The 21,109-nt window shown below is 34.3% G+C and overlaps 14 protein-coding genes and 4 pseudogenes across 18 annotated transcripts, besides 2 other annotated features; 5 read left to right on the top strand and 13 right to left on the bottom strand.

The window, feature by feature from the left end:
• Window positions 1–282: 282 nt before the first annotated feature.
• Window positions 283–864, top strand: TVAGG3_0890490 (Chain F 40s Ribosomal Protein S5-b; the record flags this gene model as incomplete). The annotated part of the gene is made up of 1 exon (XM_001306010.2): window positions 283–864. The coding sequence occupies one exon, from the start codon at window positions 283–285 to the stop codon at window positions 862–864; it is 582 nt and encodes a 193-aa protein (XP_001306011.1).
• A 2-nt stretch (window positions 865–866) lies between these two features.
• Window positions 867–1,704: a mobile genetic element.
• Window positions 1,705–3,098: 1,394 nt separating this feature from the next.
• Window positions 3,099–21,109: part of a mobile genetic element that runs on past the window's edge.
• TVAGG3_0890470 (uncharacterized protein) lies at window positions 4,067–4,537 on the bottom strand (the record flags this gene model as incomplete). The annotated part of the gene is made up of 1 exon (XM_001306013.1): window positions 4,067–4,537. One exon carries the CDS (start codon window positions 4,535–4,537, stop codon window positions 4,067–4,069), a length of 471 nt encoding a protein of 156 aa, XP_001306014.1.
• TVAGG3_0890460 (uncharacterized protein) lies at window positions 4,567–4,893 on the bottom strand (the record flags this gene model as incomplete). Its single annotated transcript, XM_051250821.1, has 1 exon — window positions 4,567–4,893. One exon carries the CDS (start codon window positions 4,891–4,893, stop codon window positions 4,567–4,569), a length of 327 nt encoding a protein of 108 aa, XP_051086296.1.
• Window positions 5,419–6,140, bottom strand: TVAGG3_0890450 (uncharacterized protein; the record flags this gene model as incomplete). Its single annotated transcript, XM_051250820.1, has 1 exon — window positions 5,419–6,140. A coding segment is annotated over one exon (722 nt), but the record flags the coding sequence as incomplete, so codon positions are not given.
• TVAGG3_0890440 (uncharacterized protein) lies at window positions 6,168–6,602 on the bottom strand (the record flags this gene model as incomplete). The annotated part of the gene is made up of 1 exon (XM_001306014.1): window positions 6,168–6,602. One exon carries the CDS (start codon window positions 6,600–6,602, stop codon window positions 6,168–6,170), a length of 435 nt encoding a protein of 144 aa, XP_001306015.1.
• Window positions 6,647–6,907, top strand: TVAGG3_0890430 (uncharacterized protein; the record flags this gene model as incomplete). Its single annotated transcript, XM_001306015.1, has 1 exon — window positions 6,647–6,907. The coding sequence occupies one exon, from the start codon at window positions 6,647–6,649 to the stop codon at window positions 6,905–6,907; it is 261 nt and encodes an 86-aa protein (XP_001306016.1).
• Window positions 6,932–7,789, top strand: TVAGG3_0890420 (uncharacterized protein; the record flags this gene model as incomplete). Its single annotated transcript, XM_001306016.1, has 1 exon — window positions 6,932–7,789. One exon carries the CDS (start codon window positions 6,932–6,934, stop codon window positions 7,787–7,789), a length of 858 nt encoding a protein of 285 aa, XP_001306017.1.
• On the bottom strand, window positions 7,850–8,380 carry TVAGG3_0890410 (organellar and viral DNA polymerase type B; the record flags this gene model as incomplete). Its single annotated transcript, XM_001306017.2, has 1 exon — window positions 7,850–8,380. One exon carries the CDS (start codon window positions 8,378–8,380, stop codon window positions 7,850–7,852), a length of 531 nt encoding a protein of 176 aa, XP_001306018.2.
• TVAGG3_0890400 lies at window positions 8,393–11,623 on the bottom strand (annotated as a pseudogene). Its single transcript has one exon. A coding segment is annotated over exon 1 (3,231 nt).
• Window positions 12,502–12,963, bottom strand: TVAGG3_0890390 (uncharacterized protein; the record flags this gene model as incomplete). Its single annotated transcript, XM_051250819.1, has 1 exon — window positions 12,502–12,963. The coding sequence occupies one exon, from the start codon at window positions 12,961–12,963 to the stop codon at window positions 12,502–12,504; it is 462 nt and encodes a 153-aa protein (XP_051086294.1).
• On the bottom strand, window positions 13,551–13,981 carry TVAGG3_0890380 (organellar and viral DNA polymerase type B; the record flags this gene model as incomplete). Its single annotated transcript, XM_051250818.1, has 1 exon — window positions 13,551–13,981. A coding segment is annotated over one exon (431 nt), but the record flags the coding sequence as incomplete, so codon positions are not given.
• Window positions 14,096–14,894, bottom strand: TVAGG3_0890370 (annotated as a pseudogene). The gene has a single exon. A coding segment is annotated over exon 1 (799 nt).
• TVAGG3_0890360 (keratin-associated protein family) lies at window positions 15,281–16,831 on the bottom strand (the record flags this gene model as incomplete). The annotated part of the gene is made up of 1 exon (XM_001321276.1): window positions 15,281–16,831. A coding segment is annotated over one exon (1,551 nt), but the record flags the coding sequence as incomplete, so codon positions are not given.
• On the bottom strand, window positions 17,507–18,155 carry TVAGG3_0890350 (annotated as a pseudogene). The gene has a single exon. A coding segment is annotated over exon 1 (649 nt).
• Window positions 18,512–18,937, top strand: TVAGG3_0890340 (uncharacterized protein; the record flags this gene model as incomplete). The annotated part of the gene is made up of 1 exon (XM_051250817.1): window positions 18,512–18,937. A coding segment is annotated over one exon (426 nt), but the record flags the coding sequence as incomplete, so codon positions are not given.
• TVAGG3_0890330 (uncharacterized protein) lies at window positions 19,191–19,805 on the bottom strand (the record flags this gene model as incomplete). Its single annotated transcript, XM_051250816.1, has 1 exon — window positions 19,191–19,805. The coding sequence occupies one exon, from the start codon at window positions 19,803–19,805 to the stop codon at window positions 19,191–19,193; it is 615 nt and encodes a 204-aa protein (XP_051086291.1).
• Window positions 19,831–20,227, top strand: TVAGG3_0890320 (annotated as a pseudogene). Its single transcript has one exon. A coding segment is annotated over exon 1 (397 nt).
• Window positions 20,227–20,709, bottom strand: TVAGG3_0890310 (protein of unknown function, DUF4106 family; the record flags this gene model as incomplete). Its single annotated transcript, XM_051250815.1, has 1 exon — window positions 20,227–20,709. The coding sequence occupies one exon, from the start codon at window positions 20,707–20,709 to the stop codon at window positions 20,227–20,229; it is 483 nt and encodes a 160-aa protein (XP_051086290.1).

The following is a 21,109-nucleotide window of genomic DNA, read 5'->3' as shown; positions in this document are numbered from 1 at the left end:
ACCAACTTTTCTTAATAATTAAAATTGTTATTGAATACAAAATAATTAAAGTTTATTTGACATGAATCAATTCAAATAAGTTTTCCTTACATTTACTAAAGTTTCTATTCGTTTTTATTGAATTTAGATTGAATAATCGAAATTCAACTATTAAAAATATTTTAATGCTTAATTCTAAATTAATATCGTAATGCTATTTTATAAATATAGTTTTACAATAAAAAGAACAAGTTTTTATTTTAAAAGTGCTAATGTCAAAACCGCCTGGTCGGTCCTTTTCGAATGGAAGACGTAAAGCTTTTTGGCAAGTACGCCTACTCCGACGTTGATTTCAGCCAGCTCGATCCAGCTCTCGTTGACTACATCTCAGTCCATGAGAAGCAGCAGGTTATGGTTCCACACACAGCCGGCCGTTATGTTCACAAGCGTTTCCAGAAAGTTTCATGCCCACTTGTTGAGCGCCTTTGCAATCACCTCATGTCCCGTGGCCGTAACACAGGCAAGAAACTCCTTGCTATCCGCATTGTTGAACACGCTTTTGATATCATCGCTGTCTCTACAGGCCAGAACCCAATTGTTACATTCGTAAAGGGTGTTCAGTACTGCGGTGCTCGTGAAGACTCCACACGTATCGGTGTTGGTGGCACAGTCCGTCGCCAGGCTTGCGACGTTTCTCCACTCCGCCGTATCGATCAGGCTCTCTCCTTGATCACAGAAGGTGTTCGCAAAGCTGCCTTCCGCTCATCTCGCAATATCGCCGAATGCCTCGCTGATGAACTTATCGCTGCTTCAAACAATGATCAGACATCATATGCTTGCCGCAAGAAAGACGAACTTGAGCGCATTGCTAAGTCTAACCGTTAAATGTTATAGACCGAAAATAGATTTTTTCGGTTTTCTCTTCAAATAATTGAAAGAATGATACTATTATAGGTTTATTATATTATATAGCATATAATCATGCTATAGCCGAAAATTATAAGTTTTGAGAAGATTGAATATAACACAAATAAATTTGAATGTAAGTTAAATTGCTTGTTGTTTTTAATAGCTATTTAATGAGAAATCCAATATTGCAAAATTCAAATTGAATGATTGAAAGAACAGAAAAAGTCATTCTTTTCAATTTCGAATATGTTTCATTGTATTTATAATTATATGGCAAATAAGATATTTAAACTTGATTTTTGAAGGAAAATTCACAAAATTGAAAATAGTCAAATAATTGTTATTCAAAAATAAACTAGTTATTTGAGTTTAATACTAATGATCTATTCAAACTACAAAGTTTGTAATTTAAAGTATTTTGTGAGATCAGATTGAATTAATTCAGTTCTTTTTCAATTAATATTAATGACCATATTACGCATTTTCGAACATTCTAAACCAAATATATAAAAATGGGGACGAATGTTAAATTGCTAGACATGGGGGAGTTTGTCTGCAAAGTTTTAGCTCTTATCTCTAACAAAAAATTAATTTTTAAAAAAAAAGACCGAATACGTTTCACAGCGAGAAAAAAATAAAAGGCAAGATAGAATTTTCTAGACATAAAGAAGTTGTTTACCGAGTTTTAGCTCTATCTCTAACAAAAAATTAATTTTTAAAAAAAAGACCGAATACGTTTCACAGCGAGAAAAAAATAAAAGGCAAGATAGAATTTTCTAGACATAAAGAAGTTGTTTACGAGTTTTAGCTCTTATCTCTAACAAAAAATTAATTTTTAAAAAAAAAGACCGAATACGTTTCACAGCGAGAAAAAATAAAAGGCAAGATAGAATTTTCTAGACATAAAGAAGTTGTTTACCGAGTTTTAGCTCTTATCTCTAACAAAAAATTAATTTTTAAAAAAAAGACCGAATACGTTTCACAGCGAGAAAAAAATAAAAGGCAAGATAGAATTTTCTAGACATAAAGAAGTTGTTTACCGAGTTTTAGCTCTTATCTCTAACAAAAAAATTAATTTTTAAAAAAAAGACCGAATGTTTCACAGCGAGAAAAAAATAAAAGGCAAGATAGAATTTTCTAGACATAAAGAAGTTGTTTACCGGTTTTAGTCTTTATCTCTAACAAAAATTAATTTTTAAAAAAAGACCGAATACGTTTCACAGCGAGAAAAAAATAAAAGGCAAGATAGAATTTTCTAGACATAAAGAAGTGTCTACCAAGTGTCAGCTGTTACTTCTTCTCAATACTGATATAAAATAAAAATCTTTATTATTTATTTAACCTTTATTGTTTCATTAAACTTCATTTATTTATATTATAGTTTTATTCTTTTAGCTACTTGTAAAATAATCTAATTTTATATCATCATTTTACCGGATTATTCTTCAATACATCGATTGTGTATCTAAAATAATATCATTATCCTTATTCTGTTTTTTCCAAAATTCTTTTAAATATCTTTTTGGTTAGATTACTTTATACTTTTTACTTTTATTTTTTAATTTCAAAAAAAAAATTTGGTGATTGTTCTATTCTGTTACAATGTGCATTATCATATTCTAATGAATTATTCATTACATACATTTAAAAAAACTTGTTAAAAATGAAATTAAAAAATTATGTTTATTATTACGCTGTGAATGTGTCAACAGCGGTCATGCCTGTATCTGTATCCCATATTTGCCACAACCTTTCTGTATCTGCATTTGTGTATTTCGGTTTCAGCTGATACATTTGATTTGGCGTGTAATTTGTTCCAGTTAATGGATTAATTGGGAGATCTTCATGCGGTGTGTTATTATTGTACTCCCAAATAAAGGCAGGAATAGCCTGAGTGCTTTGGCAGCGCTCCAATGTCGGCCAGAATCTCTCAATCTTCCCATTTTGGTAGGGAGAATGAGAGTCTGTATGCCGCCATTGGACGCCCCAAAGATCAAGTAGATCTTGAAAGGCGCCCCTATTTTCTGAACCGTTGTCGGTCCAGAAATAATAAGGGGCGCCAAATTCAATGAAGGCGGAAGCCGCAACGTTCGCTGTCGTCGCTGCCAGCATATCTGGTATTTGTATACACGCTAGGACTTTGCGGCTAAAATCATCGATTATGCCATAAATATACTGGCCACGAACACCCCTAAAATAATGAACATCTGAGTTAGTATACATATCAAGGGTACGGAGGCACTGCGTTCCACCTTACCCTTGATATATGAATTTGATACTTTACAAAACCGTTAACGTATATTTTGCAACACAAACGACAACACTAACTTAACCTTAAATATTTACAAAGCCGCCAACCACTTCACCTCACTAACATTTTCGCTAACGACTTCACTAATGAAAAAATAAACGTTCTCACTAACGTTCCCACTAATGTTCTCACTTACAAAAGTATTGCAACTCCTCCCATTGCTGTGCTTCACACAATACTTCATATTCTTCAGTATCGCTGCTGTCGCTCCAATCGTCAGAGTCAAAGTCACTGTCAAAATAAATGTTAGTAAGTTTTGACAAAGCTAATGAAACACGCTTACCGTTTGTATCGTATGCTTGTATAAACTTTCCATTATGCTTGTAGTCATAAACGCTCAAACTAACTTTACCCTTTCTCCCTCGTATCTGATAGAATGTATTTTCACGAGGAACGAAGAACAAATTCTTGAACTCATGACCGTTGTAGTTTGTTATCTCAATAGTTTTCGTCATTTATATAAAAATTAATGATATCACCACCCTCACACGTATGAAAACATAGCACAAAAATAAACTTAGGGTAGATGGTTAGATCTAACCCGATTTCTAACCTCTTTTCTACCCTGTTGAATTCATTGCTTTATAACTCTCTTCCTTTCTCCAACTCTTCTAACTTCTTCTTAAGTTCAGCAATGTTGTCCTCATGAAGTTTAATCTTTCTCAAAATTCCTTCTTTATCTAATGGTTGCTTTATCTTTCTAAACTGAACTCTACCATCCTTCATAGTATGAATGTAAAAACCTTCTGGAATAGTTCCTGATTTAATGTATTCTACCAAAAACTTTTGTTTCATTGCTTCAGTGACTTTAGTCGTCATTTCAATCAAATAAAAATTTTAATATTAAATAAAAATAACGTTATTTTTTCAGTAAGGAAACGCAGGAGTTTTACGATTTATTTGAGGAGTAGGTTCTGGTTTAAATGTTGGAGTCGGTTTAGGAGTTGACTTTTGAACAGGAGTTTGTACTTCCATAGGTTCAGGAGTCATTGAAGGTTTTGCTTGTGAAGGCGTTGGTTTTGACGTTGGTTTTGGCGAAGGTGTTGGAGTTTGTTTAACTTCAGCTACTTCAGTATTATTTACAACATTTGCTTTATTGCTTTTCAACATCATAACTGCTCCTGCTGTAGCTAGCAAACCTAGTGGGAGACCATATCTTATATAAGGACTTGACCAAATGCTATTTTTGACAGGAGCTGGTGGAACACCTAACCTTGGTGAGACTGCTCTTTGCCATTGTGCAGCTCGTAAGAAATATTCAATAGGTGCTCCATAATCGTTTGGTAAAGTTTGTTTCATAGATGGTGAAGGTTCACGAGAGCTTGATGAAGAACTCATTTATAAGCTTTAAAATAAACGTTCATCCTTTATTCCTCACTGTCGTCCGCAGCTAAGTTATAGTCATCTAATCTTATTATGGGGATGCCATTAGCACGCACCTGAATGGCAAAGCAACAATCCCTCATAAATCCAATAAGTGGCTTTGGTACATTTTCAGTTGCTAGTTCAATAGGTCCTTTAACAGACAATTTGTATGTTATTGGAGCAGTAGATGTTTGACCTTGCTGGAAGCAAAAGTCCACTTCTGTTGGAAAACCACATAAGAAATGTGTGTTGTCATAGCTATCCCATTTATGTTCCACACTACCATCATCCACCAATGACCTCATAACATCTTCATTAAATCCTATCATATCATTGTTTGTATTGCAGGCGTTCGCAACCATTTCATAAAATACAGGTCCATATGATTTTCAGGTTCTGCAGGCATATTTCCATAAGCTCCCATGGAAAGCTGAAGATATTTAAACTTAGGGTTCTCAAAATTAACATAATAGTTGTCTTTCTTTCTAAATAGTGCCCAAATACTTTTAACATTAATAGGCGTATAAGCTGCTGTAAATGTTGCACTTGAACTATCTGTATTCTTTGAGAATGAACCGTCCATAGGAATCCAATCCATAACTTTAACAGGAAAACATAAAGCCTCGTTTGTATAATGTTCTACAAGTTCTGTATAAATGTTAGGGTCTAAAGAGAATGACTTTGGATGAATGAAACATTCATTAAAATCCATCTTTGTTCGAAATAGTTGCTGGGTTACAGTTGTAATAGTAACTGTTCCACTAGCTTCTACTGCCTTCGTTATCATAGTGAATGGTTCATTCCATGGAACAAATTTATTTGTCGGTGGATTTGAATCTGAAGCAAATGCAACTTTAAGAGTTGGATTGAAAGCAATGATATCATTTACAGATATAGATGTGCATTGTAAGGCGTCGCTACTGAACTTTACTTTAAGCTGAATGTTTCCTGCAAAAGCTGGAATAAATCGAATAGCTTCTAATGGAAGGAATCTTCTAAGAGGAATTCTTAAACGAAGCTTAAAATCAAATGATTTTCCTGCTGTAATTGGACCACTAACAATTTGTCCTGTTCTGCATGTTCCCGAATGACTCCATACATCTTCATGTCGAGTCTTTGAGAAAACATCTACTTTCTTTATTTGTTCGGTAGTTTGTGAGTTTGAAGTTATATATGCTTCTTCTCTTGCGTTGTCTTGAGAATATACGATACGACCATTTGCAAGGATTTGATATCCAGCAACTGCATAGAAAGCGTCATCGAAACCAATCCAAAATCCTGGTGGGTTTGTTTTATTGGAACCTGAACCAATTTCTTTATCTACAATAAATTGACCTTCCATTTTATACGTAATGAATGTATTGTAAAGGTCCAACATATTTTCACCAGGAGGTGAGAGATTGAATGTTACCCATGTGTTATCTTTAGCAGTTCCAGGTTGTGATGGAATCTTTGCGTCAGAATATTTTCTATTAGTGTCACCAATTTGAACTGCATTGTCTATGATATCGAAATATGAGCGAATCTGATGAATATGCTCTGCTGGAGTAAATTCGTTTAACTGTTCGTTCTGCATGTATTTACTTCAGATAAAAATATCTATTTACTTCATTATTCTCACTCTTCTTCTTGGCATTCGTGGTGGAAGTTGTTTCTTGTCATTTTCAATGAACTGTACATTCTCTTTTGTCTCAACTTCTTTCACTGGCGGGTCAGGATTCTTTGACTCGGTTTGTTTTTCAATGAAATTCACGAACTTTGCAATAAGCTCTTGGTTCGTTATTGAAAGTACATCTGGCTTCTTTTCTTCTGGTTCTATTGACTTTTCAGTTTGAATAGAAGGCTTAACATGGGCTTCGTGGACTTCACCCTTGCCATACACCTTAATGTTGTCGCTTTCTGCATTCGCTAATGGAACCTTTCTTTTTCTTACGTATATTTTACCATCTTTACTCTGACTTACGTAATAGAAAGGATGTTGTATTCCTCTTGCGTCATTTAATACAACATCCTTTCGCTCTGATTTTGACAAGCTCATTTTACATCGGTTAAAGTTTTAATTTTGTTTTTATCTGCAGTCAAATGACTCAGACAAGCCCTACGGACAAGACCCAAGGGGTCATAGATGTTGAAGCATTGAAGAAAGAAATTCGTGAGCAAATTTTATCCGAACTGAAGGAACAAAAACAAGAACAAAAGCCAGAGAGACCAAAGAGAAAACTTAGTGAAAAACAACTTGCTGCATTAGCTGCTGGAAGACAGAAGAACCCAAGACTACTGGCGAAAAAAGCTAGAGAAGAAGCTGAAGCAAAAGCTAAAGAAGCTGAAGCAAAGAAAGAGTAAATGGTTTATTTTTATCCGAATTAAATGTATAGACAAATACCTTTATCTGTTGCGTTCAGTAGTGAAAACCCTGACGTCAAAATAAAGGGGAACAGAGTAACGTTTAAGTTTCCAACAGACTGGATTGTGAACATAAATGAAGAGAAGTACATTAGCATAACAAATATGTATATAACACGTGCTTTCAGAAAGGTTGACTTTATACTTCAAGTCGAGATAGAAAATGACGAACAGTCTTTAAACGCCCAAAACATTCACATATACAAATACTTTAAAAACAGTACGACGTTAGAAGACTGTATAATTACATTTTACGAAAATTTTCAAAAGAAGTTTAACATTGAAGTACAAACTTTACAGCCTTTACGTGAGTTTCTTGCACAACTGAAAGAAGAAGGAATTGTAGAAAGATTAATAGCTTTTCATTACGAGTTTGTACCAAATGAAGATGGAACTCATGACTGTCAATTCATTGTATTCTCACCATTCAATGAAGTCGCTAAAGAGAAAAAAAATCCATTACGTATAAGATTTCAAATCTCTGAACCAAGTGATGATTTCAAGAATGTTTTCAATTATGATGCAATGCTTCCGAGGAAAAATGAATTTTCCGAAATTAGATTTCCAGGTATTTGGGATAGAAAGCAAGCTATATTATATTCAAACTTAAGTAAGGGAGTTGAAAATGAGTTCATTGGTCATACAAGAACTTCACCACTTCCTAACCCTAAATACTATAAATTAACTGGCTTCAATCGTGAGTTTTGGATAGACATGTTCTCCACTCATGACCATAACTGCCCAGTGTTCTTACCTCCAGACCATAAGGACTGTCTCTACATTGAAGCACAACTCTTAAACTCTACCATCGCAGTATTGTAAAATCTACGCTAGTTTTATTTTTATCACGAATGACCTCATTGCTGACAAAAATAAATGACCTCAGAACTTCAACTTACGAATAAAGCTTGTTTTAGTCGTTATTGAGAAGTTAAACTTTTCAGCAAAGCAAGGACTAGAAGACTTACATAAGTCAAATCCAATCTCTTGACCATCATGAAGTGCTTTGTAAAGTTTCATTAAACTGAACTCAGAGTCTTTGTCATATGTTCCAACAGGTATGTGAATGTTCTTATCTTCATTGTAATAGCATTGTATAGCTTCAGGAAACATTTCATTAGCTGTTAAAGCAAGGACGTCTTGTTTGACACCTTTGCAACGTGCATGAAATGCAACTTCATTTAAATCATTCGTGAGTAAGTCTATGTAGGTCTTCTTTCCACAAAATATTGACTTGTATGCTAAACTTTGTTTTCCAGGTGTTATTTCTGCGAAGTCAGAATGAAATTGACCAAGGTTCTTTCCTATAAGTTCTCTACCGTATCTCTTCTTAAATTCTGCTGCAAGCTTTGGTATGTCTTCATTGAAAATATGCATGCTATCACAGTCCTGGTAGAAGATTTGAAGTCCCATATCTTCAGCAGTTCAGAATACTTCACACATTATTCTCTTCGACATAGATAAGATATTAACACCAAGTGGACAGAAGTTAAAGTGTCTGCAAATGCTTTTCGTTAGCTTGAAAATAGTTTTATCCGAACCATCCAAACCATCGAACTTCACTATATGGTTGTAGTTTCTGATGGCATATCTTATAGCATCTTTGTCATTTACTATGGTTATTTTTGACTCAATAGGAGAAAGAATAGTTTTGCCATAAATACTGTTCAGAATGAGCTTTATATTTTCTTGCAAAGGATTTCCTTCTTTCTTATACTTTAACCTTAACTCAAACAACTTCTTTACTTCATCTCTTATTCTAATATCTCTGTTTCCATCGTAATAGTATCCTTGCAACACTTCACATTTGACACCTTGATATTTTATGAGGTCTTGTAATGTTATATGGTCAACATACATTAAACAGCAAGTGTTTGAACTTCTGGGAACGTTAAGTTCTGGCTTTAGTTCAGGGTCACAAACTATTAAAGGAAAGTGTCTATGTATGCCAATCTCTTTTATCTTAATGAGAACAAAGAAGCCAGACATAAACTTTTCACCAATGGGTTCCTTTTGGTCGTCATCAAATAAATGTCTCATGAGATACTCTGTGCTTAACATTTCTTTCTTCATAACCTTTGGAATTCCTTCTAAAGTATAAAGTCTTGCTATAGCTGATGGATATAATGAAACAGCGTCGAAATCAGCAATGAGTTTCTTTTCGCTCTTTTGTTTCATGTTATCTGACAGCATACATCTTCCACCTTGAATACAGCGTGAAATAAATTCTCTTGGTTTATTTGAGAGGTCATATAAATTTCCATTCGGGAAGTACACTCTGTTCTCAAACAATTTGTTAGCAATTGAACAAATACTAACGTAGTCATAAACGTTTAAATCAAATTCTTTCAATATGTCATTGCGGAACTTAACAAAACCTTCTCTTAAAATTCTTACATCTTGTTTGCAATAAAATATGCTATACTTTTCTAAGTCGAAGTGGTTTTCATCTATTCTGCAACCTTTGATGGAATCTATGTTTTTCATGAACGTATCCGCATCCTGGATAAACTTACACGCTTCAGAAATGACACCAGTTCTGTTGTCATTTGCTAACAAAACACTGCTGTAGTAGTTGTATGGAAATACTTCTTTCGGTCCTGTTTGTAAGTTAAACATAACAGGAAATAGTTTAAGCTTCTTATTTATAACAGTGTATGAGTCTTTTATAATAATTGCCCTTCCTTTATATAAGCCAGTTATTTGCATTGTTCGTGAACCTTTAATGATGGGTGTTCCTTTCACTTCTGTCATGTGTCTTAAGATGAAGTTTATATCATAACTGAGGTTATGGAAATATATTAAACTCTTGTCAGGAAGTCGTTCCAAAAATTCTGTTGCACAGTTCTGACCCCAAATGCTTTCACTCACAGAACCATCTTCACCGTCATAACAAATGTTAAAGGCTTTATGAACTCCATCAGTGCTACATTCAAAGTCAGCAAAGAAAACGTGCTCAGGAATGAACTTACATTTAGCTTTATTTACTTCTTTTGACTCGGCTTTCTTCTTCAGTTGTACACAATACTTTGGAGCATATGTCAAATCTTTAAATGGTGCAAGGTTCTGTTTATATAAGTCAGTCGTATATGTGAAAAGTTCTCCATAAGAAATAGGTTCAAAATATTTGCACCCCCACAATGTTTTCATAACATCCCATAACGGTGTTGTTCTATCATAACGAACTACATATTTGTTCTCTCTCTTTGTATAAATCTTCATCTGTTTCTCAATGTTCATTCCACCACACTTTCAGATTTCTTTATAATTTAATGAAAATATGTTGTCATTGGTAATCTTTCATTTAGCATGTAATGGTCTTCAACAAGAAGTAAGTCAATAGTTCGAACAGTTTCACATTCTTTTGGTATGTATCTCTTTATTTCATTATGTCTTGAGTCATTGAAGTAACCAATGGTAACATTAAATGCTATACCTGTTGCGTCAGAAATTTCTTGTACTTTACTTTGAGGAAAGTCTCTAACACGAATGACTTCTCTCATGTGGTCAATAGTTTCTTCATTTACTCCAGCCTGAATGCAAGCATAAACGAAGCAGTTATCTTCTGTCATAAGTGTTGCAGTTCTTTTGTTCAGTTCATTGAAAATTTGATAGCGTTCAAGATTTATAGGTAATCTGCAAAGATACTTCCAGAACTGACCGCTTCTCTTCTTATAAAACTTCTTTTCACCATTATCTTTCCAAAAACTTTCTATAAGTGCTGGGTTTCCTGTTTGCTTAAGAGCTTCCAAAATGGCTTTCTGGTCATTTGTCAGTGTGCTTTCATCTCTATATGGTCTCTTTTTTGGCTTTCCTTTCTTTACATCTGACATCGTTAAGCCTTCATATTCTGTTAAATCATACATCTTTATTTCGTAAGATTCTTTATGTTTGTCAAGAAGAAGTCATAGTGCATTTCAACAATACCTGCAGCATTTGCTTCTATCTCTGATATAAAGTTCTCCTTCAAGAGCTGATGTAGTAATGTTCCAATATTATTGAGGTTTAACGTAGAACATTCATACTTTCCACCAAGTTTATAACATACCATCCATCTTTGTTGGGAGTTTATTTTAATCTTCTCTAAGAGTCTCATGAAAACCTTACCGAAATGTTTGTGTAAGTAGTCTCTGTTTGGTTCATCTAAAGCTTCGATGTTAAAGTCAATGAGTCTATTGCCTGTCTTAACATTCCTCTTCCTATTCTCTTCATCTTTCTTTAACCATCTCTCACCTTCTTTTGGTTTGTCGTCAATGGAACGAATGACATCGTTAGCTTTGCGAACTTGTTCTATAGCGCTCTTAAACATCTCTCTTCTCTGTTGTTTCAGTGTGTCGTCTCTTCTTCTTGTTTCACCAACGTTTGCATTTGTTATGTCAAACATTTCTCTTCTTACTTCATGAGGTACTGAACGTCTATGATATAAGTCAATAGCAACGTCATTTAAAGGAAATGCTCTTGCATGGACTTCGTCCTCGCCGCGTTGCGGCTTTATGAACTCATGAATTCTATCATAACTTATTGCACCATTATAGTCATTGAGGATGTCAGCGAGTGCTTTTTTGTTTGTGCGTAATGCTTTGCAACATCTATATTAGCTTCTGTAAGAAGTTGTTTTATTTCCGAGTGTTCTAACTTAGACAACTTCCGATACATCTTTAGTAGGAAATAAAAAAATATTTTTTGAAAAAATTAGATTAGATTTTTTTAAGTTATTTTTCAAAATAATTTAATATTTTTATTTTAATGAAACACATGCAAGATTGCAAGTTCTTTTCATACAATGCTCTCGCTACTGCCATCAAGAATGAGTTCAATAATGCTTCAAATGTTAATGTTATCTTTAACAAGAAGTTTGTGAAAGAATCTAAGTTTGGTCAGTATGTCAGACCATTAGCTATCGTCATTGACCGCAAACGTTATACTTCACAAGAGTTAGCAGTAGTTTTGAAACAAAAGAGTTTCTTCGTGAATGTCAAAGATACTCATTATACTGTCATAAAGAACTCTAACATTGACTTCTTCAGTATTGCTTGAAATCTTTCCGAACAGAAAGAATATAAGAAGGGTGAAACATCTGTGAAATATTATCCTTCACCTCTGAAGACAATAACGAACAAAGATGTTATACAGAAATTCTTACCAAAGGTTGAAGAAGCTTCTATTGACATTGACGAAGGAAGTGAAATGGTTGAAGAAATTGACCCTGAAGCTTTATAAGAAAATTTATTTTTGGTTAGTCTTCATATGGATATTTTACAACAATTAAATGGTAAAAACAAAATAAACTTGACAATCAGACGATTCTCTCTTCGTCAATTATGTTCGACATGGAGCGTTTATGGAAACAATTAAATGGTAAAAACAAAATAAACTTGACAATCAGACGATTCTCTCTTCGTCAATTATGTTCGACATGGAGCGTTTATGGAAACAATTAAATGGTAAAAACAAAATAAACTTGACGAAGGGTTTTGTTTTTACCATGGTTTTCTCCACTATGGTCCTAACGTGGCACCCGACGAGATTTTTTTTCATTCTTCCTCTTTGAAGTTGTCGAAATATTCTGTTATTTTTTCCTTCAGTAATGTTAAGTCTTCTTTGAATGTAAGTATTGTGCAACCTTTGATGTCATAGTGTGTTTGAGGAAGAGTATTTTTGACAATTTCCTTTATTTGCTCATTCGGTGTCATTGAAATCGGTAAGTTTTCACGATAGAACCGGTTTCTGTCAGATTTATATATTTTAGCGAGGTCATAAAAGCTCTTGTTGTTTCTTCTGACTAAATGTAACATAACCATATCTTTATCTTCTTCTTTCTCCAACTCTTCAGTGTAAATCATATACTTATAGCTCTTCTCCTTTCCTTTTGGTACCGAACGTGGTATTCTTTTCTGTATGCTTTTGTCTTCTTTCATCATATCTTCTCTCTGCTTTGTACAAAGTTCGTCAAGTAGCATAAGTATGTAGATTGCATAACGGGGCCAAGCCCACATTGCTATTGAACTAACTAGGAACTTATGAACATATATACCTTTTAGATGTGATGGTAAGTTTTGTCTGTCTTGGTACATCTTTTTAAGTTCTACATGTTCAAACTCACTGAGGAGTTCATGAGTGCTATTTAATTCAAACCATTCATTTGGTGTTTTATTCTCTGGAGCAAAACATGCTGTCAAAATACTCTGCATTTGGTACATGTCATCTTTGACTGAACGAATGAGTCTCAATTGTTTGTTATACTGTATGTATTCATATTCTTCATTGATGGCTTCATGAACGATAGCAGTTGTTGTGTTCTCTGATGTTGACATTACTGTCTTTACATACGAGATAAAATTTTTTTGTTAGAAAAAATTAGTGTTATTTTCTGACTTTCACAAAAGACCAAAAATAAACGCTTTACATGTATTTTTCAGCAACTTCGTCAAATAATTTTATAGCTTTATCTATCTCATCTACTTCAAACGTTTCTTTACCTTTCATGGGAGCACCATACATTTTCTCAAACTTTTCGAGTAGTTCTGTTTCTGCAGCTCTCATATCATTAACAAACACAACCTTGACTCTATTGACTGTACTGTCATATCTTTGAGTTATATTATATGTTCTTCCTATCTTATATCTCTTTGTATTGAAGTCCTTCGGTTTCTGAACGATGTAAAGTAAGCCTTCACTGCAACGTTCCGTATCGAATGAACCATATGTTATGAAGTTATATCCAACAACTGGGTCAATCCATAGAAGAATTATTGGTATAAGACTTTTGTCAATGAGATATGCTGTAGTTCCATAGAATCTTACTGATATCATAAGCTCAGGATTTCTTGTCAAAATTTTCTGAGTAGAAGCAATTCTAACCCAGTCCTTTGTTTTCTTTCCAGATGGTGTTATAATGTCTGACAAAGAATATTTGTTGTATTTCTTACAGTATCTTACGTTTAAATCACCAATTCTAACCACTTTGGTGTCATTGTCAATCTTTCTAACTGTTTCAAACTCAATGTTTGTCATTACTGTCTTTACATATGAGATAAAAAAAATAAATAAAAATAAAACTAACTTTATTTTTATCTTTTATGAAAATTCATGAAATTTGGTCATTTTTCAGCAACAAAATGAAAAAGTTTAGAAGAATTTTCTTATTCTTTCTGGCTTATTTTTGTCTTTCCAGTACTCCCGCTCTAATGGTCCCAGATGTGTTGGCTTCGACTCTCTCAAGTTCTTAGATGGTATAACATCTTCAACGCCTCCTTCATATCTTACTTTATAAGTGTCATCGTTTGTTATAGCCAAGTATTTCAATAACCACTCCTCGCTTTGCTTCGTCAATGGTTTCAGCAAGTTTGCCATTACTACTTTCGACTAATTTATGACGAGGATAAAACGCAATAGAGTCGTCGGCAGCTTTTATAAGATATCCATTACCTTGCGTAGAGTCTACGATATAATAATTTCGACTTAACCTTAAACGTTTCTTTGTCAACGGTTTGTCGTCAAGAACTACACGAACTTTTGTACCAGGAATGAGGGTAAATTATGTTGAATTTCTGATATTTTGTGTTTGACTTCGTTTCTTTTGTATATACTTTTCTTCTTGTTGTTGTGTCATTGAATTTGGTGTATGTCCTGTTGTAGAGTGTGTTGAGGAATTATATACTTCGAGAAAATGTTTCATTGTTTTTTCGGTAAAGTCTCGCTCTTGATTTAAATCTCTGAGCGTTCTTATGAAGCGGTTTATGATGCCGAGTATGTTATGGTTATGGTCTTCAGTAGTGTAGTGAGTTATGTTATGCTTAATGAGAAATTCGGTGATTTCATTACTGAGGTATGCACCGTCTTGGTCTGATGTTAATGAAGTGGGATGATGTTCTGCTACAAACTTTTGTAAAACTCTTAAAACTTCATGAGTTCCTTTATTTTTCATTGGATATGCATATGCTTTGCGAGTGTTAACATTAATGAAGATGAGGAATGGTTTATGTCCTCCTTTTCTGCTTTGAATGAGAGTGTCAAATTGGTATGCGTCAGGAGCGTTGGAGTAAATTGGTAAAAAGTAGTCGTAAGGGTTTATTTTTGTTTGATGTACAACATTTTTGTCAAAGAACCTTTTCACTTCAGCTCTGTTAGTAAATCCCCAACTCTTTGCAGCTTCATTGAACTTCTTAAATGACCTCCATGGATGTTGTTCGAATACTTCTTTCAAGCTCATTTATGTAAAGTTAAAGATTTTATTCAAGACGGTAAGCCTTGACCCAAAGGGTCTAGGCTCAAGCGCGTTCAATGAACGCGGTACCATGCGAATACAGTCACAAATGGTGGCATATAATCTGCACCCGAGCCTGTTGGATTTGTTGTGAAAGTATGGACATGATTTCCTCCTGGTTCAGTTGGTCGAAAAGTCTTTTTTGCTGAATTGTTATAAGATGGAGATAAAACGTCATTGCCAGCTTCATAGTCTGAGTTGTATAATGGGTGGTCTCTTAATGAGTGGCTATGGTCGCCAGAAAAGTTTGTCGTTCCTGTATGAGTGTGTGGGGGTAAGTTTGCTTCTTTAATTTTCTTCGAACCTCCTGTTTGCTTTGAATATCTAGCACAGTATAAGAATTTATCTACAATCTGCTTCCACGTACCAAAACCTAAAACTGTTTCTGGATTTGTTGAATTCATTGACGTATAAATAGAACCAACAGGATATATGGTTTGAAGAATCTGGGCCTTCATTGTTAGAAGTTCATGTTTAACGTTTATAACTTTATTGCCATCTTCAATATTTATATTGTTTGTTATTAAACCATTAGGAAAAGTAGGAGGATAAATTCTTTGTTCTTGTACAGTTGCACCGTTTCTTCCCGTTTTTGTTACTATTTCGATGCATGCCTTAATTTCTTTAATCTTGATTGTTTGAAATTCTTCATGTGTATGGTTCTTGTCGGCTTTTCCATTAAGCGCAGCATTTACTTCCGACTTCTTTGCATAATTTTCATCTACATAAGTTTTGTCGGCTTTCTTATCTAACATTGCTGGTAGTTCATATGCTTCAAAGTTTCTGGCATGACCTTCGATATTCCTGCAACTGTTATCTAAATTGTTAAGAGTATCTTTTACGCTTGTACTCGGATTCTCTAAAGGTGCACTTGAACCCAAATCATAGTTCAATATTATGTCGTCTGCTCTAACAGTAGTGAAGGATTTATGTGTATGGTTCTTGTCAGCTTTACTATTTAATGTAGCTTGAAGTTCATTTATATCGGAGATATTGTGTTTATGAGATTTCAAAACTTTGTTCGTTGCGTCAAGTTCATCTTTGTCAGCTTTACTTTTAATAGCATCTTCAAAAGTTATTTTTGCCTTAACTCTCAAAGTAAATCTTGGTTCAACTAATACACCGTTAACAAAGAAACTAGAGGCATAAATTTCATCATTATAACCAAATGCTTCTTGTGCTTTACCTGTGTCATACTGTACAGTACAACGTATGTCATAACCTTTAGCACGAATGTATTTATATCTTCTTTCATTAACATCTTTCGTCTTCACTTCTTCATCCTGTGTTAAATATCCGTGGTAGTCCGTTATAATCTGTTCGTCTGAACTTATATAATGAACATGTTTTTTATCTGCTTTTTCGGCTAATTTCTCTTCTATCTCATTTATTTCAAGTTCATGCCTACCTCCACCTCCCGAAGAAGTATTTTTCTTCAGCTCTTGAAGAACGTCCACTTCGCCATCTTTGATGTCAATAATGAGACTTTGAGTTAAAACCTTTCCTGTCTTAATGGATGTTTGTAAAACTTCTTCTTCACCGTGTTCGGGGTCATGGTCGTCATCATATCTTGTGAAATCAGAGATGTTGTCATACATTAAGCATATCTGTCTCAAAAGTTCTGCTATTTGAAACTGGAACGAAAGATATACAGAACTTTCATCATCTCCTAAAGTCAAGTCTGCTTTCTTAAGTATTTCTTGAATGTATGCAATGAAAACAGAGTACCTTGGAAAATATTCGAACAATATTTCATTAGCTGTTGGTTTTGGTGGTTCTTCTGGAGTTTCTGTTGTTTCAGTTCCTTCTGTAGGTTCTGTTGGAGTTTCTGCATCTCTTGACTTCAATGCTCTTGCTCTCAAAGACCTAAATGTTAGAGCACCAGGTTTTACAAAGGACTTTATAAATGCTTTAATAGTTCCTGGTAAGTTATTGTTAGCATTAAGTAAGTTCCTTATGCTTCCATCATGTACGTCCATAGCACTATGTAAAAAATCTATACTTTTCTTGTAGTCAGCAATAGACTGACTGTGATTTTTTAAAGATTTGTCAATACCTTTAAGCCAATCTTCATGCATGTCTGATACTGAGCCAAAAATATCATTTGCTTCCTTTAGTGTATTTTGTGCTTCTCGTAAAGTATCCAATCCCGTACGTGCATTGTTTGCTATACGTCTTACAGTATCTATTTGACTCCTTGTTTCTTGCATCCAACCAGATAAGGTTTTAATAGTATCCGAACCATTTGAAATGAAGTTCAAAGCATTTTTAACGTCATCTAAAACTTCTTCACCAAGTACTGCCCATATCTTTCCGATTTGGTATTGAAGAACTCCATATGAAGCAGCTGTTAAACCAGTATTTATAAGGTTCCATATCCATGATTTAGCAGTTTTTCCATCCTTTCCATCTTCACCATCCAAACCGTTTTCGCCTTGAGGTCCTTGTATTCCTTGTATTCCTTGTTCCTTGTGGTCCTTGAGCTCCAGTGTCACCCTTCTCTCCTTTCAGTTCATCTTTATGTTCGTTATAATATTCTAATGTCATAAGGTGTACATTATTACTGCTACCAGCAACGCCGAGAATTTGTTTCTCATTCATGACTAAATTCTTTAGGCATTTAATGTTGTCGTCAAATCGAAAGCTCTTTAACAATTCAATGAGAACATTTAATACTTTCACTAATGAGGCATCTACTGTAGAATTTATATATTGCACCGTTCCATCATTTATGATGGGAACCTTGCTTGTTGTAATGAATGGGTCATAAGTGTTAAAAGTATCGAAATCAATGACTTTTTTAGTTTTTCCATCGTCAATGACTAAATCATTGCCTTCCACTGTTAAAGTTGAGTTTTCGTTTACTAGTTCATGTGCTCTTCTTGCTTCATTTGTTTCATACGCATATGCAGCAATAGTCATATTTTAATGAGAATAAAATGTTGTTCTATTTACAAAGTACAGACCCAAACGAATACGGAATAGTAAAACTACAAACAAACTTAGGTCTTCAGAATGAAGCACTTGCTTTCAGAGTTGTTGACTTCAATACTATCGCAACTTTTGTCATAACAGATGAAACAGATTTCATAGAGATTGAAATAGATGACAAAAGAAGTGTTATAACATTTCCTAACAGAGCTGGGTATAGAATAGATAAAATTGCTGGAGTGTTAAATGCTCTCATAAATGAAGAAACTATTGACAACATAGATGTCGAACTCTCTTCTGAGGGAACATTGAAGTTCAGCAGCGAGAAGGAGTTTAAGATACCAAGAATAAGTCATAGAGTTCAATTGCTTCTGGGAGCATACCATATGACATTTCCTTTGAAAAGTGTTGACAAAACGATTGAGATGAAATCTGTTCCATATGTATGTTATGGCAACTGTTTGTACATTGAGTCAAAAATAGCTAATGTCACAGGTATTTCAGGAGTTAATAGTAAAGGTTCAGTAGAATATAAGTCTTTCTGTTATGCAGTCAATTCAATGTTCATTCCAAACGTTCCTGTCATAGCAACTCATTTAGGTAAATGGGTTCGCATTAGTCCTCATAATTTGAAAGACATGCAATTCAGACTTGTTGACTTTCAAGGAGAGCCTGTAGAACTGAAGGCACCAGTGCGAATGACTGTTGAAGTTGACTTTTTAGAAAATATTAAATGCAACAGCTTACAAGAGAACTCAGAGCTAAAAATATAAAGTATGAATGTTATGTATTAGGTCATGAACTTTGGTTGTTGCTGTTTGATGAAACAAATGAGTTAGTTATGTCAGTTAAGAGAACAGAAAAATATTGTGTTAGTGAAAACTGCACCAAGTCAATAAGATTAGGTTTGCATTATGAAGATGAGTTCGATACTGTTGAAGAAGTTTTGGATTAATATTACAAATTGCTAACTTGAAATTTTTTGACTGACGGCGCAAAGCGCCAAGACCGAAGGTCCTGACTGCTTTAATTTACTAAAACATATTTCAAACAAAGCTTATAGTCAGTAGATAGTTTTGTATACTCGTTCGAATATTTATACTTAAACTCAACTCCTGGAGTACCTGGTGTTTCAATGATGCGGATGTTACCTATTTTCATGAATAGTGGAGTTTGACCACAGCATTCGATTTCAGGGTCGAGATAGTCAATGACACATTGCTTTCCTGTTATTCGTGATATAACATTTTCTAAATCCTCCTTTGTTAGAATTATTTGGTTCTTGCTTATAAGATTTACCAAAAGCTTCTTATCGTCTTTGAGTAAGATAGTTTGGTATAACTGAAGAAGGTAATGGTCTACGTTATCTGAAGGATTTGTTTGAACATTTGTGTAAGGGTTGTCGTTGGCTTCTCTTGAAAGAATTTGGTCCAGTGGTGGATACTCTAACTCAACATCTGATGTAGCGTTAGCGTTTGAAGCTGTGTTTAAATTCACCGACTTAAGTTCTGGTTCTTTTTCTTTCAAACACTCTGAACTATAGTTCTTTATGACAATATTGTTTGTCGTTCGTGAGTCAACATTTGATGTTGGTTCAATTGGAACATTAACGGCACCAGCTAAGATGGATTTGCTTCTCATTTCATATAGAATAAAAACCTTTTATATGTATGAAATGAACAATATACTCGACAAGGGTTTGAATGTAAAGCTAACGAATAAAAATATTGTTGAATTCACTGAGACAGGAGCTGTGTATAAAGATGTAGAACTACTGAACAAAAGAGCTAAGGGAAGAAGCAGGAACATGAACAAAGGGTGGAAGCCTATAAAAATTTATGTCAATGATGGCTCAGGAGGTTCAAACATAAAGTATGCAGAAAGTTATAGAGTTTATGCTCTCAAAGGTGAAAAGCCTTCATTAAGAACAGCTATTCTAACGCATATCCTCAAAAGCTAACGGATGGGAAGTGGATGATATGAATGACAGCAAAAATATTAACAGAAATGGCGACAGAGATGCATGGAATTTGTTTACCATCAGTCAATTGAAGGTTAAACTTTAAAACAATGTTGGTCGTTCCCATGGAATATTTTTGACTTTAATGGTATTAGTCATGATATGAATCTCAAGGTATGAACGAGGAGAGATGAGAGACTTATATGCTTCCCAAATTTCTTCAAAAGGTAATGTTATACCTGACTGTTTCCAAATGAGTTCAATATCATAACGTGAGAAACCTTGAAAGATAACGAAGTCAGTTATGAGACGTTTTATGTTTAAAGCTAAAAACCTCCATGTTTGCATAAGTATTGCTACAGTTAAGTGGTAATGTCTGACTTTAGTAATGATGTTAGCTAATGGTGAGTCTGGTTTTGACACTAAACCTTTACCAGCGAAATCATCACAAACTAATAAAGTGTTTGATGGATATTTTTTGAAGGGGTATTTTGAAAGTTTTGACAGAATGTAGTTTGTAAGTCGTTTCATATCGTAAACTCCTGAGTATTGACGTAAGTGGTGTTTGTCAATAATTCTTTCCATCTCCTCAGAAGTTTATTGCATTCCTGACTGTATAAATTCAACGATGGCATAATATTTCCTCTTACGTCGAATGTAACGTTGAAGAAATTCAATGAGTTCACTGTCTGGAACTTTAACGACAGAGGCTTGAACTTTTGACATAAATGTTTTCGCTGTTGAGTCCATAGAGTCTGAAGTTGCTGATATAATGATTTGGTCATAGTAAGAGTCGTTTCCTAAACGCTCTGTTATGAGTATATGACGAATGAGGTTAAATGTCTTACCTGAACCCATCTTTCCACAATAGAAATAAACACCATTTGAACAGAACTCATAATTTTGCTGAAAGGAAGAATAAGAGAAACTGTTGAGCTTTTCACTGCTTTCATTCATGTCTTCATCTATGTCATGTATTAAATGC

The sequence above is a fragment of the Trichomonas vaginalis genome, chromosome VI (genome assembly GCF_026262505.1).
Source record: "Trichomonas vaginalis G3 chromosome VI, whole genome shotgun sequence".
Classification (NCBI taxonomy): Eukaryota; Parabasalia; order Trichomonadida; family Trichomonadidae; genus Trichomonas; species Trichomonas vaginalis.
This window is presented reverse-complemented; position numbering and strand designations above follow the sequence as displayed.